The sequence below is a fragment of the Idiotropiscis lumnitzeri genome, chromosome 9, assembly GCF_059441095.1.
Source record: "Idiotropiscis lumnitzeri isolate Australia: NSW breed Sydney's pygmy pipehorse chromosome 9, RoL_Ilum_1.0, whole genome shotgun sequence".
In the NCBI taxonomy this organism is placed as follows: Eukaryota; Metazoa; Chordata; class Actinopteri; order Syngnathiformes; family Syngnathidae; genus Idiotropiscis; species Idiotropiscis lumnitzeri.
In genome coordinates, this window is record NC_142399.1 from 15,445,504 (window position 1) to 15,465,136 (window position 19,633).

The 19,633-nt window shown below is 39.4% G+C and overlaps 1 protein-coding gene across 1 annotated transcript in view; it reads left to right on the forward strand.

The window, feature by feature from the left end:
* dntt (deoxynucleotidyltransferase, terminal) overlaps nt 1-4,503 on the forward strand; it is a 72,098-nt gene extending 67,595 nt beyond the window's left edge. The window contains 1 exon segment of the mRNA XM_088304752.1: nt 1,338-4,503. Within this exon segment, the coding sequence (XP_088160878.1) occupies nt 1,338-1,424 (87 nt within the window). The 3' untranslated portion in view covers nt 1,425-4,503.
* The last annotated feature ends 15,130 nt before the right edge of the window (nt 4,504-19,633 follow it).

A 19,633-nucleotide genomic window follows, 5' to 3' on the forward strand; every position in this document is an offset into this window, starting at 1 on the left:
GGGAATCACCTGTTACCATAAATCCACATTTGATGTCGGTGTTCCGCTATTGTCTTTTTCTTCTTGTTCATCTGCGCTTGAGTTGTCTCATCATTGGGCCTTTTACCCTTTCCAAAGAAACTTTCCCGATATGTCTGTTTTTTTTTTACTCATTCTGCTTGGTTGTGGGTTTAATATTAGTGTTGTGCGACCAAGATTTGACATCCTTCAAGAGTCTGACGAAGCTTTTCAGACGACGTCACTACGCATTTATTTCAAAACAGAGCATGCGCAGACCGGACGCAGCTTGACTAATCCGACTGAACTATTTACATGACAGTTATTCAGATAGGCAAAAGGAATAAACCACTCCTGTGAATCTGAATAAAATTCCATTCAAATTTGGGCTTTTTATTCCGATTGAGATGTTTATATGGAACATTTTCCTTCAGTTTGGTCATTCGGATCTTTTCTAATCGGAATATATGGCTCCATGTAAACCAAGACTATGGATACGAGACATGAACCAACTTTGAAAGATAATAAATAAATAATTTTCATGACTTATTTTCTTGCTAAAAATGTGTGAAACTTTTTTTTATGCCTGATATTGAGACTGATATTTTATGTTGTGCAAAAATATGTAGGCAACTGTGCCGCTTACCTTTTATATTTTGATATAGCAGCACTACTGGATGCATTTCTAATTTTATGCGGGTCTGTTTAATGGCACTTGAAAATACTGTGAGAAAAATAAACAATCACAGATGTTGCATAATTCTTTACAGAATAACTGAAAATATCTTCATTGTTGTATATTGTTATTTTTATTTAGTTATTTTTTTTTCACATCGCCCAATTTTGCGACACGAAAGCAGCGTCCGAGACTATGACACCTTTGGGTAGCACAGCAGTCACCTTTTCATTACATCATCCTTGTAGCTCAAGATAATCGATTTCGGTTTCATCCAATTATTAAAGGATGTAACAATTGACTTAAGTGAGTATTGATTGGTCATGCCTGGAGAGTGGGGCGCAGCGATGAGGTGCTTCAGAGGTCACTCATGAGCTGGGTTCAAGCTACGAAGTCTGTTCAGTGTGCATGTGCTCCAATTGCGTATGCCCAAATCGGATTTTTGAATTATTATTATCATGACACATGTCCACTTTATACTTTATATTCCAAGTGGAAATAAAATCAAATATGACCAACAGTGTTATTCTTCAAACCTCCGATCATGAGTGGACTTCCCCAGCCCCTCACCAATCGCACCCCAGACCTTTTTGTGGCATGTCTTTAGGTATTTGTGCTTTTCTGCCCATGCCACTGACTTTGTAATTGTTTGTCTCCCTGGTAGAGAGAGTTCCTGACTGCAAGGAGTGAAGAGGACATATTTGCTCATCTGGGTCTTGAGTACATTGAGCCTTTGCAGAGAAATGCGTAGGCATCCACTCCTCCTTGAATCTGTGACACTCGACGTCGCTCTTTGTCCCATCTGCTTTCATGTCACACTTTTGATTTCTAAACAGTTGGTTTATTGATGGTCCTAATTTTTTTGTCGGGGGGGATTAAACATTTGTGCATGATTCATAATGTTGCTCGTTTACTGTTATCAGGAAGTGAATAAACACTCCCCTTCATTCAAAGTTTGCTTGTCTCAAAGTGTTCTAATGAGACTTGCAGTACAAATGCGATTGAATGCCTTGGAGGCAGCCCGAAAGAAGCACAGAGGGAGGGAGGAGGCTGAAATAGAAAGTGAGGTTGAGGGAGACAGGAAACAATGAAAAAGAGGGGCGAGGGCTTGTCGAGAAAAATGTTGCAATCACTCTCTCGGCAGGAAAGTGCTCAGCGTGAAGCAGAAGAAGGTCTTGTGGGAATTGAGTGGCGGGTAATGAGCTACAGATAAAGAGCCTTCTGTGTCGCCATTTAGCCTCCATTTCACTCTGCGTCCACTGCAGATCATTTAGCTGGCATGTGATTATCCAAACACTTGCGTTCTTCCTTAGTCAATGAAATATCTGAATCACGTTATTCCAAAATTTATGGCAATCAGCGACGGTGGTCATCCAAAACGAATGCACATCTATCTGTCTATCTATCTATCTTCCATCTATCACATACTATAACTTAGTGCTGTCATTTCATAGATGCCCTGTTTTCATCTTTCAATGCAAGTGAAAAACACAGTGGTTTCACTTTGCACTTTACAATTTACTGATAAAGCTCATTTCTGTGGACATCTGATAGCCCAAATTATGCCACATCCAAATTGATTTCAGGTCTGAATAGCAAAAACAAAACTGAATCAGGGTTTTGGAGGTGATTTGAAATACAATTAAAATGTTATTTCTTCAATTTATTCATCAAGTCGGATGCTCGTGGTCTTTTTAGTTTGATTGCAGTGTGCACACAACAATCAACATAATGAAGAGTGAAGCTTGAAGCGAGACTATTTCAATATTTTCTGCAGTGCAGCATGACAATGCCGGACCTTTAATGGCTAGACTCCATGTTTTGTTACCTTACATACTGACACCTATTATATAATGTAGATTAATCATATCTGACCACACAAGACAATATGGGAAAGAAAAATTCACAATGTAAGTTTTGAGCAAGAAGTTGCCTCCAGTCTAAAAATGGACTTGGATTCTAAGCAATAGTTAAGAATGTAACCCGTGATGAAAGGTCACTCGATTAAATTCGTGTGATGCAGCACCTCTTGAGCAAGGCACCTGCTGTGACGGGTTAAATGAAGTAATTACTTTTAAAAATGTCTTAGTTTGAATATTTTTGGTTTGAAGTAGGGTGTGTGTTCACTTAAGATGAATATTTGTGGCAAAAACACCAACCCAAGTTGGTCTGAATGGATAGTTGACTTGGTTCATAGATTACTAGATTGATTGTTTTGCTCAAGACGTAAATGTTCCTGACAAAATATCAAGAATGTTGCTGAGAGTTGATGCTGTGGTTTGGCATTTCTGGATTGAAAAGCTTTCTGGAAACGTCTTGTTCAAATTGGAAAGAATTGTTACATTTTAAATTGTGCTTTATCTTTTTTTTTTTTTTCAACATATTTCAATGACATTCACAAGTGTGAGAAAAACTCCATGTTCAAAGACTTCCAGACAGCCACTATTGTTCATGAATCACACATTGGCAACTTGGCGACTGCATCAGAAACCTAGATGGGGAGTGAAATGAAAAGCACCTCAATCCAGGCATTAACAAAAAAACAACAACAACAAAAAGCCTGATGCGTGAACAGGAGACTCAGGCCCTAAATTCACAATCACAACTTTACAAAACTGTGTTTCTAAACAGATTATTTGCGCATTACGTTTCATAGGAAGTTTTATAACAGTGATGACAAGAGGCCAAGTCATGAAAGTCGGTAATTCACAATCCATGAAAGTCATTTGGGTCTGCCTTCATTGGTGTGATCAATTTCACCTTCAAGTTTTTAACGATGTATGTTTACTGTTAGTTTGCAGCGTGAAAATGTTTCATCATTTCATTCATGTGTTTTTTTTTCTGAAGTTTCAAGTTGTAAAACCACATACCATTTTGTTTATTCATGACTTTCAGTCAATCACATGCCCATTTTCAATGCAAATTATTGCCTTTGGCTTTTCAAAGACTGGCATCCACAACCATTTTTGTCCCCCATTTTGATGTCTGAGGTCTGAGAACAAAGATGACTCGTGTGTGACAGCATGATAAATCGCTTGCAATCATTTGCATGTAAGTTATTTGCTTATTTTCCGACAAAACAATCATACATTTTGCGATTCGGTCAGTTTTACATTTCTATATGTGCAATCATTAAATTTCCAATGTACACTCACTGCTGTAGCGAAGAGCCCTGACATTTGATGCATAAATTATGGCACAAGAGGTCTGTATTTGAAACTTGGATGGTGCAGTCCTCTCTCTCAGTCTTTATCTTGCGATATTTCACCCTCCCGCCTGCCCTTTTGATAAGCATGCACACTTTGTTACGTGGCAGCGTAAAATGACATATGGTTGTCCTGCAGCTCTATTTGTCACTGCAGATATTACATGATTGACCGAGAGAGAGGATGATATGTTGACAGTTTGCATTGATGGAAAGCGCTCAAAGATTAATGGTCTGCTCTTTGAGAAGGACACATGCACTCGAGGGAACATGCATCAAGCAGCAGTCCTCTCCAGAACAAACCTGAAGATTCCATAAAAAAAGTGTTGCTTTCCATAGAAAGTTATGTGACAAAAGGTCATGTAAAATATGAGTCCCTATCGAGCACAGAATGATAAAAAAAAAAATAATAAAAAAAAAACACAGAGGCTGTCTTGTTTTGAGTGCCTTAATAATACAAGATACAAGAGTTGGTTGCTCAAAAGGCATGCACAACCCCCCCAACCTCATTTTCACGTCTGAGATGAAAGTTGACTGATGTGTGACAACATGATAAATAATTTATCTTTTTTTTTTTTTTTTACATTTTCAAGCAGTTCAGAAAAATAAATTACCAAATTGAACATCCACCTCCGACTGTGGTATTTTGTCATGAATATGCATTATATGCAAATGATTTGATTGACTGATAATACTTCTCATAACATAGTGCATATAAAAAGATGTAAAAGTGATATTTAGAACCAACAAGGTCTCGGGCCAGTCACTGATAATTTACCACAGTCATTGTTTTTATATCTGCATTTAAGATAATCACTTAACTTGATTACCGTACTAAAGCTGAAACCAAGTGAACTGCTAAAAATCATCTAAAGCAAAATAAAGTTGCATCAATTATTGATGGATTATCATTGAGCGCACAGGTGTCAAACTCAAGGCCCGGGGGCCAGATCTGATTTTTTGTGGCCCGCAATGGGCAAATCATGTGCGTCAACTTCTTGTTTCTAGCACATTTTCTTCATTTTTACTTGAACAGCTATGAAATATTGCCATTTATTTGTTACCTATCCTCCCCTTTTAAAATAAATTGAAGAATTGTTGAACAAACATTTAGTGACTGGCAGTTTTGAAATCAAACTGGCTTTCCATCAATTTGTTGTGTGGATGTGATAACGTAAGGTTATCATACATTTATACAGTCACAGTCATATAGCGGCCCTCTGAGGGAAACCATAACTACGATGCGGCCCGTCCACAAAAAATGAGTTTGACATCCTTAATTTAGTGGATGGTTGATCCATCACACTTTGCCTCTGAATGTTAAATAATAATAATACAATGCAATCTGATTGCTACTATCACCAATCAGGTGCTATGATTCAATTTTGAGGTGACTGAAAGGTTTCTTTGCTAAATGTAAAACCATAAGTAAAGGCTTTGCGTTGCATGACAGTTGACTGTGTATGGATGTGGTGAATAGACCAGGGGGAAATATTGACATTGTGATGTATCATATCATATTCTGTTATGATACAGGATTGATACACCAGCATCAAATATTGATGCTGTATGCAAATGTATAATCTACCTCATGTACTGCCAACACCGTAAAGGGAGCAAGCGTCGTAGTTCTTCCGAAAATGATGCATAGACATCAGGATGTGCCGTAAGTGGTTTTCTTCCAATACTAAAGATCCATTATTTCTTTTTTTTCTTATTTATTTGCTGTCTGGACAAAGAGGGATGGGCAGATTTTTAGTCTGAAGCGGGGAAACAGTTTCGGTGACTAGAATAAGTCACCGGTCTAAATATAACTTGAAAGCTAAGTTTATAACATTGGTTCTACTGAGTATATGTTCAATCGTGAAACAACCAACATTGTAAATAACAGATGAAATGATGAACAGACCCACAAATGTGTGTTTTGTGTTTTTTATGTTCTCCCAAACCAACACTTTAGAGCCATATACTCATTTTTTGAGTTTCTCTCCCCAAAAGGCAGAAGCATATCTCCTCATCGGAAACAAACGCCTGATAAATTCTGAGTGGAACTCTTCAAACAAAGTTTCTTTTGTTGTCGACTAGAAGACAGTGATTTATTGGCTGCTCCTGTTGGGGCTTCAGTGCATATGTTGGGACCACTCAAAGCCAACAGGGAAGGTGACAGAATAAGGACACTGCGCATCCTTGCCTCTCAAGGCCCATCACAAAGTCAGTACAGCCGGGGTGACGCGAAAGCAATGTGCTGTGACCAGCTCCAAGACAGCACAACAAAGTGATTGCAAGAAGGCTACAAAAAAAGATGCCCACAGGCGACAAGCTTTTTTTTTTAGAGTGATATTGTATATTGGAGAGTCAGACCCTAAAAAGCAATTTTTGGAGAAAATAATATTTGACCTACAAAAGTGAATACACACTCCATATTTTTGTAAGTGTTCCATTGTATCTTTTAAAAAAAGCTATGTTGTGTTCCAACATGATAATGACCCCAAACACCCCCGCAAGACAATTGCTGCCTTGCAAAAGAAACGGAGGGTAAATGTGATGGACTAGCCAAGCATGTCTCCAGACCTAAATCCGAGTGAGGATTTCCTCAAATAGAAGCTGGGGGAGCGCAGGCTGTCTAACATCTACCAGTTCTGTGAATCTGGCTCACTCCCTGCAAAACAGCGTTAATATTGTGCTGGATAAGTATGGTGGCCAGCGGCACGGTGGACGACTGGTTAGAACGATGGCCTCACAGTGCAGAAGTTGTGGGTTCGATCCCTACTCCGGCCTAACTGTGTGGCGTTTGCATATTCTCTGCGTGCGTTTCCTCCGGGTACTTCGTTTCCTCCCACGTTCCAAAAACATGCATGACAGGTTGATTGAACACTGTGAATTGGCCCTAGGTATGATTGTGAGCGCGACTGGTTATTCGTCTCTGTGTGCCCTGCGATTGGCTGGCAACCAGTTCAGGGTGTACACCGCCTACTACCTGAAGAGAGCTAGGATAGGCTCCAGCACCCCCCACAACCCTTGTGAGGAGAAGCGGTACAGGTAATGGATGGTGGGGTGTATTCACTTTTGTTGCCAAAAGTTTTGACATTGATGGCTGGGTGTTCAATTATCTTTCGGAGGAGCAAATGACTACTATACATCGTAGCAATGTGACATTTCTTCAGCGTAATCACATGGGAAAAATATTCATAAAAATGCGAGGGGTGTACTCTCTTTAGTGCTATCCTGAGAAACAAAAAGTGATATACAGTGGTGTAAAAAGTGCACACACTCCATCGTTTTCTGACAATAATGTGACTTATAGCCTGTGCGACCCAATTGAAAAAAACTCCTTTAGTGGCAAAGTATTAAAAAAAAAAAAGAGTCAGCACACACCCACTACAGTTTAAAGCGCCTCTGAATATACACAAATAACGCTCAGGTGTTCCAGTTGACTTTTTATGGCACCTTTGACTTTTTATATTCAATAAAAAAATCAAAAATAACAGAGGCAGTTCTGTTTTAGAGACAGCATTTAACCCGGTTTTTCATTCATGCATTATGTTATATTTAATACAGAGAAGAAATGTACTTAAATTACTGTTTATAAACTATTACTGCTCATGCACTTGTCACACAATTGTTGATATATAGAGTAACTACTTTTCTGTGCTACTGGTTGAAAGACACCGGTAAATAAATAGTGTTATGTCTCTGAAAAAGCTATTCTTTTAGAAACTTTGTAACTAATGTGTTATGATAAGTAATATGCAGAGACGCCAATAACTGTACGGACAATTAGTAAATATCTGGTCAATGAATTCACAGTCAAACCGTCCAGGAAAGTGGGGCGTAATCAGAAATGCAAAACACAGCAGGGCAAACAATTGCATGCTGAGGTAATGAAATCCTGATTTGGCTTCTAAAATCCTGGCTGGTTCCAAGTGGACATCCCCTTTTGACCATGTTGAAGTCTCCTTAAGCAAGAAGTACTTGCTCTTTATGTTGCATCAACAGTGCGTGGTTGTGATGTTCTTTTCCTATCATGAGTGGGGCAATGGAAATAAACAGAGAACATTGATGGTATAAAAGTGTGATAGAAGTGAAGACCATTCATGGCAAAGTAATACATTATTGCAAAGTCTCTGAAATGTGTATTTGTATTTTGGTAATAAGGTCTAAGTTAAAATAAAAAAACAAAAAAACATGATATGCAGCACTTTCAGTCGGTCATAAAAACGCCCGGGTGAGCAAGACGTGAACTGGCCTAAAATTAAGTAGAGCGGTAGTTCCTATAGATTACTCCTGGGGACATGGAATCCATTTCTTAATTGCTCCTTTCATAATAATGCTGCGATAGACTGGCGATCAGTGTAGAATGTTCAGTTTACTCTACATCTGCTGGGATTGACTCCATCTCCCATAGTGAGCCTGAACAGGTAGATGGATGGCTTTAATTCACCAAAACGAAGTTAATAGGACATAATTTATCAAGACCTTCACGGGAGTCCTCCATTTTCAGTTAGATAAATAACATATCAGACACTGAATAAAGTTATTGTGTTCTAAATTTGTATTCTGAACAAAGACTCATCATAGTGCAATACCGCCATTGGCATGAATCCAAGGCAAAGCAGCTGAATGAATTTGTCAGGAAAAGTGAATGAACAGTTTGCTGACTGGAATGAGACTGAATGAGAAATTATGCAAGCAGCTGCGTGGACATTCAAGCTGGCATGGGAAGAACCTGGAGCCGGCAATTACAATCATGAGGTAGTCATATGGGCAATTATGTTGAAAATGTCACTACCACATCAACTGTATGGACACTTTTAGAAAATTTAAATATACTTTGAATCCTTCTTTTTAAACTAAAACGTGATTAAAAATGTTGTTTCAGTTATCACGTTTTGCACACAAAACGTCATACCCACATACACTTGTCTATTTCGCTGAAGTATTGGGTATGGGGGTCAGAGGGCATCAGCAGATCAAGCAGATTTCTCCTCATTTTTTTTAATGGTGTGTTTCAAAGTAAATGCAAAAGAATAATTCAATTTCAAAATTGTGTCTACAAAAATGACATTTAAACAGACTAATGGGTGTGACTGACATGCAGCAAGGCATTGATTCATTAGGTTTTGTTTCAGTTATAAGAAATCTACAACATGTGATATGACCAACAAAAAGAATCTGAGCAGCAATTTGCTGTGTGTGTAAACTAACTAAAAACATCTTAACACTAAGAGTGTACTGAAGCCTTCCTCAAACAAAATGCTAAATCCCAATCTCACCAGTATGTTCTTCCGGCTATTCCACATGGACCAGCTTCCCCATCAGACAACTCACGAGGTAGTGCTGTTTCTTCTGTGGCGCTTTAACTGCATTGCCAAGCATTTACAGACCTTTCCCAAAGCTAATGTATTTTCACACATCGTCGCGTATCATGATGAATAAACACCTATGTCTTGGGCCAGGCCGCTCTTGACCATGTCTGTAAAGCTTTCGAACCACACACTTGACCAACATTTTTTTAAACTTTCAGTGGTAATCAATAACCAAGAAAGCTCATATAAATGATTTTTGGGGATTATATTTTATAATTCTTATATTAGTCAAAATGTGTTCTTGGTGGCACACAGTGTGGTATCGGTTCTCATACTGTGTGTGCCCTGCGACTGGCCGGCGACCAGTTCAGGGTGAAGTTGTCACGTGTGGAGTGGGGTTTGGACCCAAAAGCAGACAGGAGACGGAGGTGGCGACGTAAAAGTCTTTTTATACAAAATTCCAAGTAATAACAAGCAGGCCTGGATACAGAGCACATGGAAAGTGGCTGACATCCTCACACGAAGAAAGCTTGACGTACTGACGATGTGTCTCTGAATAACTTGCTCTTAAATTCTCAAGGAATCAAGCCTATATGAAATCATAAAAGACCAGAGCATAAAAGGACCATAGCAACTGTGTAGCAACGGACACCATAAGGCATATCACAACAGAAGTGTGCCATTCGCATGTTGTCATCTGCGAGATGCTCCAGCACCCCTGCGACCCTGTACAGGATAAACAGTGTGAATGATGACTCATGAGTTCTTTGTTTGGGCAAATAAAGAAATTCCAGGTTGACATGAGGATAAAAACCAATAAAATAAATCCAAGTAGAATGAAAACCACATAAGAACACAAAATACATGAACAGTGGAGATGACATCGTAAGCTCAAATCACTTTTTTTTTTCCAAGCGCAGTCATTGTCAATCTTGATGATTGCTTCTATTTAATAGATGAGGAAGTGTTTTCACCAGGGAAATTTCAATGCATCTTTAATTGTCCGTCTCGCACTAAATTAGTTCCTGTCCTAATTTATTTGGCTTAATTTATCAACAGGCTCACTTGAGAGCTTGAACCTGCATTGATTTCTGCTGATGCAGTGATTGTTGCAGTAGTGCTTCTTAAGGTTGGATAAGATGTTGATTGCTGCTGTTGTGATGGTCTATGTTTCAAACACAGGCTATTACATTATTTGTCAATATGAAATAGACGTTTCGACAATAAAGCAAACAGAAAATTATGCGTTTGGCTTCAGCAAGAACACTCTTGATCGCTGGCACTAGCTCTCTCTAATGAGCTTGCTTCCTGCCTGCTCCGCTGACCGAGCTGGAGCATCTCAAAATATGGATTTCTTTCCCCCCAAAGACATTGTTCATTTCCCATCAGTCCTTAAGTGTTGTAAAAATAACAAGACAGCCGAAAAGAGTGGCAATAAACTGACACAATATTGAAAATGCCCAAATGTAAATTAAATCACTCACTGCAGTAGGATTAAATGGCACACTACTTTCAGGAGAAAGACAAATTCATTCCATACCTTTGAAACAAAAGGTGCATCTCATCTCTCTTAAACTGTTTGGGACGTGAAAAAAAGTTAGCCTAAAAAACTTTTAAAGAAAGAGTACACATACAAATAATAAGCTCCCTGTCTTGGTCTGTTTGTTGTTCTCTTGTTCCTTTGTGTCTCGTCATGCTTATTGTGTCCACCTGTGTGTTCATTTGCCCAATCCCTTCTGTTGACCAATCAGCTCCCTCCAACCCTTTGTGTCTTGTCCAGGTGTTTCTTGTTGTCTCGTCAATTTGTTAGTATTTCGTTCCCTGGTTCCTTTCAGGCCTTGTTGGTTCCTTGTCTGTTGTCTGGTTCGCAGCGTGTTTCAGTTTTCTTAGTCGTAGTTATTTGGTTCATTTCAAGCTTGTGTTTTGTTGATACATTATTTTGCAATTTGACCTTTTTGTTTATCTGAGTCGCTTGTTTTCAGCTTTACTTTAAATTAAATACCCTTTTGAACCACTCCCTGCCTCGCTTCATTGCATTTGGGACCTCCTCAACAAAAATCCTGACATTTCCAACGATTACAATGGGAGAAACAAAATAAAAAAGTTTCAAAAAAGATGCAGAAAACTCAGTAATTTTCCAGAGCTGGGTCCGCCCACCGGCTGTGTGACCCATTTCGTATGATGTCACTGCCCCAATGGGGTCGTCTTTAGAGGCTAAAGATTGCGATGACAAGCTGTCGTTATTGCTCACTCCATTTTTATTGTTTAGTTCAAGAGAATCAGAAGAGAAACCACGACACGCAGACTTCACATCCAGAAAGTCAGAGATGTGGCATGATGATGCTTTCTTTATGAGTTCACTGACTGAATGAAGATATTTTATTGTTTCCATATTAAAATATAATTGTTTGTATGTTTACATAAACATATTAGAATTTGTCAAAATTGTGTCCCATATGCTTTAAGTGTAACTTTCTTCAAGCCTTTGACCGTGACCAAGAAGTCGTTCTCACACCAACACATTATCGAACATCTCAATCCTTTTTAATGCACATCGAGAAGCCAGCATCTAGGCGGCTCTATGGGGAGCTATAATCGTACAACAACTTGTGTTTCCTTTGTGGGATTCTTTTTGCACTTCAACAGTGATGTAAAAAAATGAGCATATGAAAGTCTGCAAGTAGGATGCACTAGCTGTTTTCCCCATCTTTCGCCGTATAGTATGTGCTGTCTGATACGGGAAACTATCAACTACACTATTGGTGACCCACCAAAGCTGATTTGGTGTTCATTGTCATTATAACTTGGAGTGAAGATGAGATGAAATACACATGGAATCAAATGTATAGCAGTAGATCTTGCTGCAGACAGGGTAGACCAAAGTGACATCAAGCTTCAGTCATAGTCCTAAAGCATTTAATGTCTAATATAATGTATCCATCCATCCATGTTTCATGGGGGCCTGACTTCTATTGACTCCCATAGAACGCAAACTCTGATTTCAACATCATGTTACTTTGGGATGTTTTCGAACTAAAAAGCTCCAACTTAACAGCAGCAATTGAAGATGCATCCCTGGCAAGATATTTTTTTTTGTCTCATACACTTGCATTACTGAACACAATTCTAGATGAGAAACTAAGACAGGAGTTTCTCATTGGTTACATACCAAAGCAGGAAGTCCTGCATATGGCATGCACTGAGCTGGCCCGGTACCGTTCCAGTGGTTGCTCCCGTATATTATATCATATAAACGGTATATTATAAATGTCCCATACATATATTATGACAATGTCAGTTAAAGAGCCAATCACTCCAACTGTCATCCTATCACAGGCATCAGGCATCTTCACGTGCATCAGTTATAAGCCTCCCCTATCCAGCACAGATGCACTAAATCCTGCAAAAATAAATAAAAAAAAAAAAAGTAATATAGTGTTTGTGAACCCCACAGTAAAACACCAACTCAGCTGCAACAGCTCAAATAGCCCTGTCAAGCTCAATGTTGCCAGATTTCATGATTTAAATGTTGTGAAGAAGATTCGGCTGGGAAGAACAAAAGCAGACATGATTACAATTATTTTTCAGGAACAACCACAGTCACTGAATTGAGAGCAACCATTGAACGGGAATGCAAATACTAAGTGAATTCACAATATGTGCTATTCCATCGCTTCGCAGTGTCTTGACCGGAACAATAAGATTATATATTTAAATGTATTTATTTATTTATTTATGTCATTAATTTGCTCCTGACAAAATGAAACTACACTAGAATAATAGTTATGTAATATTTAGCAGTGCGGCTGTTTTATAGTTTTTACAACAATAACAAGGTTTCGTCTCCAAAGACCCAAGGGTCCCTCTTTAGAAGCAGGAGTCGACAATACATTGAACTTTATGGGCCATGTCTTTAGGTCTGCAGGATACACTGAGACAGCTGGAGCTAATTCACTTTGCTCTGTTTTACCGGCTATCAACAGCCCATGGGATGATAATAGCGGCGCAAAACCATTAATCATATTCACTGTCCTCAAGATATTTAGGTAATTCCTCCCAGGTTATCTATCGTATCGTATAATTATGGTACGTGTGTGCATGTGTGAGAGGGACTGAAAAGGGATTAAATATCTGTTTGTGTCAAAAGCGAGGGCAGGAGTGGACAGGGGATATGTATCATCGATCTTCTGCTTGAGGCTTGCTGTACGCAAGATGACATTAAAATGATCCATGGTCCTTTAACCTGGCTGTGGTGATATTGAGATACTGTATCAGTTTGCCATTTTCTGTCACTGGCTCATTGGGCAAATGCCTTTACCGGCCGGGCTCAAGCACAAGATGAGGCTTCTTCCACAGGAGCTGAGGTAATAATCTAATGGGGACTTTTGTTTTCCTCTCCTGCTCCCTTCTCGCCTCCACGACAAACGCTGTCGACGTGGGGACGTGGGGGGGGTGCGTTATGCCTCTGCGGCAAATAAATAACCGTTGTGTGACAGCAAAGCAAGTGTATCCCACACAATTTGGCCCTCCCCGTGAGTCAGTCACGGTGATCGTCTACAGGATGATGTTCAGCATCTCAACCTCACATCAACTAAAACATAATATTGCAACTTTAAACCAGTGCATAAACGCTTTATAGTCGTTGAGTAGCATTCCCTGCTACAACTCAATTGAGTTAGGTGATGTGCCTGGACCTTGTCAAATTCCTCATTCAGGACACAATAAAGCAAAGGCGCAGGGTGTGGGAGAGGTGTCTGTGTGAAAGCGGCATCTAGTCGAGAGATCCCTTTTATTTGTGGTCATTATTGAACACCATATGGGTGGGAGCCAGACACACTGTTGACTGGCTGACAGATTTGTTACCTCCTTGTTCAAAACAGGATTTTCAGAACTACAAGGTGCACCTATATCAAAGCTGCAGCAACTATTTGGGGGGAAAAAGCAAAAAAAAAATATTACAAAATACAAATATACTAGTGTATAAGCCGCAGTTTTCTATGTTAAAAAAAATAGTTGTTTACTGCATGTATAGAACAATTTTGTACTGTGAATGCATATAAACATATTGTTAAAACAGTGCCTTTTAACACGCCAACAACTTTGCCAATTAAAACAGAACAGACCCAAGAAAAAAAAAAAAAGAACGATTTATTCAGACTATTTTCTGAACTATAGAGCGCCCCTAAAGGTGAAAGTAAAATCCACATTAGAGCCGCATCGTTGTATTAGCCGCATGGTTTCAAAATCTTGGGGAAAAAAATAGCGGCTTATGGTCCGGAAAATACGGTAACTGCATCACATTTCAATCGATTAAAAAAGTCAATCAAATTTTATATGTATTGCACTCTTCATAAATTAAGAATGTAACACAAAGTGCTTTACAGAGAGACAAACACTACAAAAAGCATATACAGCAGTATACAGAAAATACTCTCATGCAAACACACACACACACACACACATCTACACACTCTTACAGCACATTTTAAGTGACAGAATCGAGACATGGCTAGGCACTGAGGACCCAGGTGAGAAAAAAAGAAAACCGAGAGCAGCAGATGCACCGTCACCCGTGACCACAGAAGATGCCGCCATGATCCACTTAGACCTGCGCAATATTTATGTTAGTAAAATAATGTCCAGTTTAATGTAAAAAAAAAAAAAAAAAGGCCATTTGCAGTTTTCAGTCCTCTTCTATCAAGTTGAGCCACATCACTCGGAATGTGCCATTTACACTTCTTGTTTGTGCTTTGTTAAATTTACTTGCCGCTTTAATGTCTCACAATTTTCATTCCTTTTGGTTAGTGCTTCTATTTTTCCTTTTCTTTCAGACTTATTCTGGTCCTATTACAAAGTACAATTACTACCATGTGATTGTAATGATTTACTTTCGTGATGAAATACAAATTGCATTTCATCACTTTTGTGAAATCTTATCGGAGTCAATGAGCAAAGAATGGCCCATTACTGAGAACCACTCACTTATTGATCGCAAAAAGGAGATATTAATCAATGTAACCTTCGCAACTAACAACCTTGTTATTCTTTCAAAGCCCAAGTGTAGTGAGAATTTGGCTGCATTTGGGGTGTAGAGCAGACATACTACATTGTTATTGATCATGTGTGAAGACAGGGCTAAACAGTCAATAGCGAATGAATGTGAATCTTTTTTTTTTTATGAGAACATCCTACTGAGAAAAGCTGCCTAACCTTGTAATATGTGCTCTCTGCCAGAGGAACAGACACACTTATCTTCCTCAAGGGTGGAAAGTTCTGAAAGCATTTAATCAAAGGTGGGAAAGTTCTGTCCACTTTTAGTTGGAGGTTTTCATTGCTTTTTTCCCCAGACACCGGAGCAGCTGTTTTTTTTTAAAATTAGCTTTATTTGTTTGTTTGTTTATTTTTTTAAATGACTGTGGTTTGGTCCAAACTGGAGCTCAGGTCGAAATTAGTATGACAGTGACTCACACTATTTTTTTAAAAACATGTTAATTTGTAATTTACTTTTTTAAAATATACAACCCTACCCATTTGCAATATATATATATATATATATATATATATATATATATACACGCCTCAACGCCTCTAAATCTGAGACCATGGTCCTCAGTCGGAAAAGGGTGGAGTGCCCTCTCCAGGTCGGAGGGGAGATCCTGCCCCAAGTGGAGGAGTTTAAGTATCTTGGGGTCTTGTTTACGAGTGAGGGGAGGATGGAGCGAGAGATCGACAGGCGGATCGGTGCAGCCTCCGCTGTGATGCGGACGCTGTATCGGTCTGTCGTGGTGAAGAGGGAGCTGAGCCAGAAGGCAAAGCTCTCGATTTACCGGTCGATCTTCGTTCCTACCCTAACCTATGGTCACGAGCTGTGGGTCGCGACCGAAAGAACAAGATCTCGGATACAAGCGACCGAAATGAGTTTCCTACGCAGGGTGTCTGGGCTCTCCCTTAGAGATAGGGTGAGAAGCTCTGCCATCCGGGAGGGACTCAGTGTTGAGCCGCTGCTCCTCCACGTAGAGAGGAGCCAGATGAGGTGGCTCGGGCATCTGTTTAGGATGCCTCCTGGACGCCTCCCTGGCGAGGTGTTCCGGGCATGTCCCTCCGGCAGGAGGCCCAGAGGATGACCCAGGACACGCTGGAAAGACTACGTCTCCCGGCTGGCCTGGGAACGCCTGGGCATCCCTCCGGCAGAGCTGGAAGATGTGGCTGGGGAGCGGGAAGTCTGGGCTTCCCTGCTGAAGCTGCTGCCCCCGCGACCCGACCTCGGATAAGCGGCGGATAATGGATGGATGGAATGTACGACAGATGACCAACACACTTTACCACCCAGATGATTTCCCCACCATCCCAAGACCCCTCTCCCAAACAAAACTGCTTCAAGATGACTGCCAGAGCACCAGTAGCCGCACTAGAAGAAGAAATTAGCATATAATAAAAAAGAAAGTTAGGTTTACTGTTTTCTGGTAACCGGATAGCAGTTGTAAACTCTTCTCCTGTTTAGGTTTTTCCAAAACTTCTGGAAAAGGTCAGGATTCTTTAAAACGCAGACAAAAAAATGTATTTCACAAAAAATGTGTATTTTTCAGAAAATTAAATCAAGCAAGCACAAGACCGACAAAGTACAACAAATGACGCTGGTGGAAAACACACCAGGAAAATATCGATTAGAACAAAAAGCGCTTGCAAAAGGAGCAGAAAACGGAACGTAAATTGCTTGCCCCAGGACAAGGCATGCCAATAGCACGAGCAAGATAAATATCTATAAACAAGGAAATTACTTATGGGTGAACTAAGATCATAATCCAAGGGAAGAACAGCGAGACGTCTATCAATTCACAATTTGGTAACATGAACGTGAGCAAGAGGAATAATCCGACGGCGAGTAGTCCGCATGGTGTCCTTAACTAGTCAGTTAATCATGAGCGTGACGAGTTACAGGTGCGTGGTTGGAGGGTGCATCTCTCCAGCCAGTGACGACATGACCCGGGACAAAGCGCTTGAGGGAAACGCCCCCACTCCAGCAAAACATAAACATGACATGGATGAGAGAAAAACGGAACCATGACGTCTCCACGTTAGTGAATGAAAGAGACTGAACTGCAAATTGCTAAAAACATAATGCTTTCCATTGAGTCCAGGTTTCCATCATTTCTGTTGTGGTGATTTGATTTTGCAGTTGTTGTGTGGCTGTTTTCAATGTTTTTACCAGATCTGGGCAGTCCGTCCCAGTGGCGGACCGGTCCGGCCCTCCGGCCCGGCCGGACATCTGTTTTTTGGGGCAGGGGGGGACAAATTTAAAAAAAAAAAGGTAAGAATCTAATGGGGACATTTGATTTCTTCTCCTGCTTCCTTCTCTCCTTCTCGGCTCTAAGACAAATGCTGCTGATTGCGTCACATTTCAATCAATCAAAAAATGAATCAAATTTAATTTATATTGCACTTTTCATACATTAACAATGTAACACAAAGTGCTTTACAGCGAGCAAAACACTACAAAAGGTATTACAAACAGTGTAGATAAGTGCCATGCACACATTTCTGGATCTCATCTGTTCTCGTCACGTTCATTTAATCGAGTTTAATTAATCAATTTGATGGCGAGCTACCATAAGTAGTCAAGATTTTATTTCAGATTGATTTCATTAAGTGAAATTCAGGAGTTTAATCTCATCATCTCCATTGTTGTGTCAAGAATACCCATGGCTGAAATAATAAGAGCGGAATGCTAGATAAGTGTCTTTAAAGTATCACTCATGATGGTCCGAAACAGAGCTTCCAAGTTGAGTGGTTGTAAATGAAATACTTGAATGGATATTTTTGCTTCGAGTCAGACAGGATCCGGGGACCGCCTGTCCAGATGCTGTGCTGTGCATGAGCAAATGATCAACGGTGAGTAGTGCAAATGGACAAATAAACTTTTCACGATTGTATAATTGGTAAAAAGCTAGTATAAGCTCTTGAATTAAAACGGTGGCCATTATTTTCATAAGAATAAGTTTGTTCTGGTGATGTGGATGCAAAAAGCAGGAGGACCCAAGCGCAGGAGTCCAGGTGTAAAAGTAGGCCACTTAGTGATTGACTGATTAATCGGCGAGTGAGAGAATTTCTTCACGTTTAGACATTTTTGTAAGAGTATCACAGTGTCCACTATCAAAACCAATTGATCGAATTGCGAGTGAGCCCTGATGGAATCCTCCACTCTGAGCCATTTTCTCTGTTTGTCCATGACATTGTACATTTACTCTCTTTCTTATGAGCGGTACCTTAATCATAAAATATTGACCCATGAAGAAATTGAAGTTGTGATGGAATTAGATTCGAATGGCTGGTTATTTCATTCAAAAACATTATTGGGGATTCAAAACCGACATATGAATCTTCATTTCACAAACAATAACAATACAAAAATTTAGTGCTAAGATTACTTAGAAAGGTTGACCGTCAAATAGTAATTATTGTATAAATCTCAAAACAAATATGGAGACATTTTATAACATAATGATATGAATATACTAAAAAAAAGGGAAACAGCATAACCTTTAAACATAAAGTGTGAATGTCATTAAATGGTGAGCAGCTCTTTCTGAATCTAAATGGACGATTTCTCAAGGCCAATTGTGAAATTAGCTTATCAATTCGCCCAAAATTAGTCTCATATCATTTACCTAATCTCCACATTCTACCTAATGTAGTGTGCAAAAGGCTCATCCCAAAATTGCATAACTTCAATTATGGACAATGTGGTTTCAGCCATTTCCAATCCTACCTTATGTCTACCTGAGCACTGAACAACTTAACAAGCAATTGAAGCATTTTCCACTTACTTACCCTGAATGGGATTTTTAAATAAGCAGAGGGGCGGGATCCTACGTGAAATTTTGAAACACAAACTGAAACACTCTCAATTTATTTACTTTCTCTAACCAACGTCCCTTAGCTCATCCAGGATAAATATATATATATATATCAGTATGTATCAATATGAAACTAAGTTGTACTTTCAACATGCTAATATTAAGACGGTGGTCAACAATTTTAGCCATGCTGAGCTTTTTATATATATTTATATAATTTCTGTCTAGAAGTGACTTCATTGTTTAAAAGACTTTGCTTTACTGTCATTACATATTTTCTTTCATATTATTTTCCACCAAAATCTCTGAGAATCTCAAATCTTTTGAATGTGTCTCATGTCTCAAGCTTGCTTTAGTTTATATGCCACCAAATCTTGCCAAATTGCTTTTTTTTTTTAAACAGATCTGTTTCAAAATCTGTTTTATTCTACTTTTGTTTCATGAGCATTTGCTTTAAGTCAAGCGCATTTCAAGTAACTGATTAATATTACAAACACTGATCTGTAACTCCAATTTCTCCACAACCATAAAGTGTATTAACCCCTGCGAGGCGAGGTTTTTATTGCAAAGACTCACAGGCAGAATTTCTTTCTGG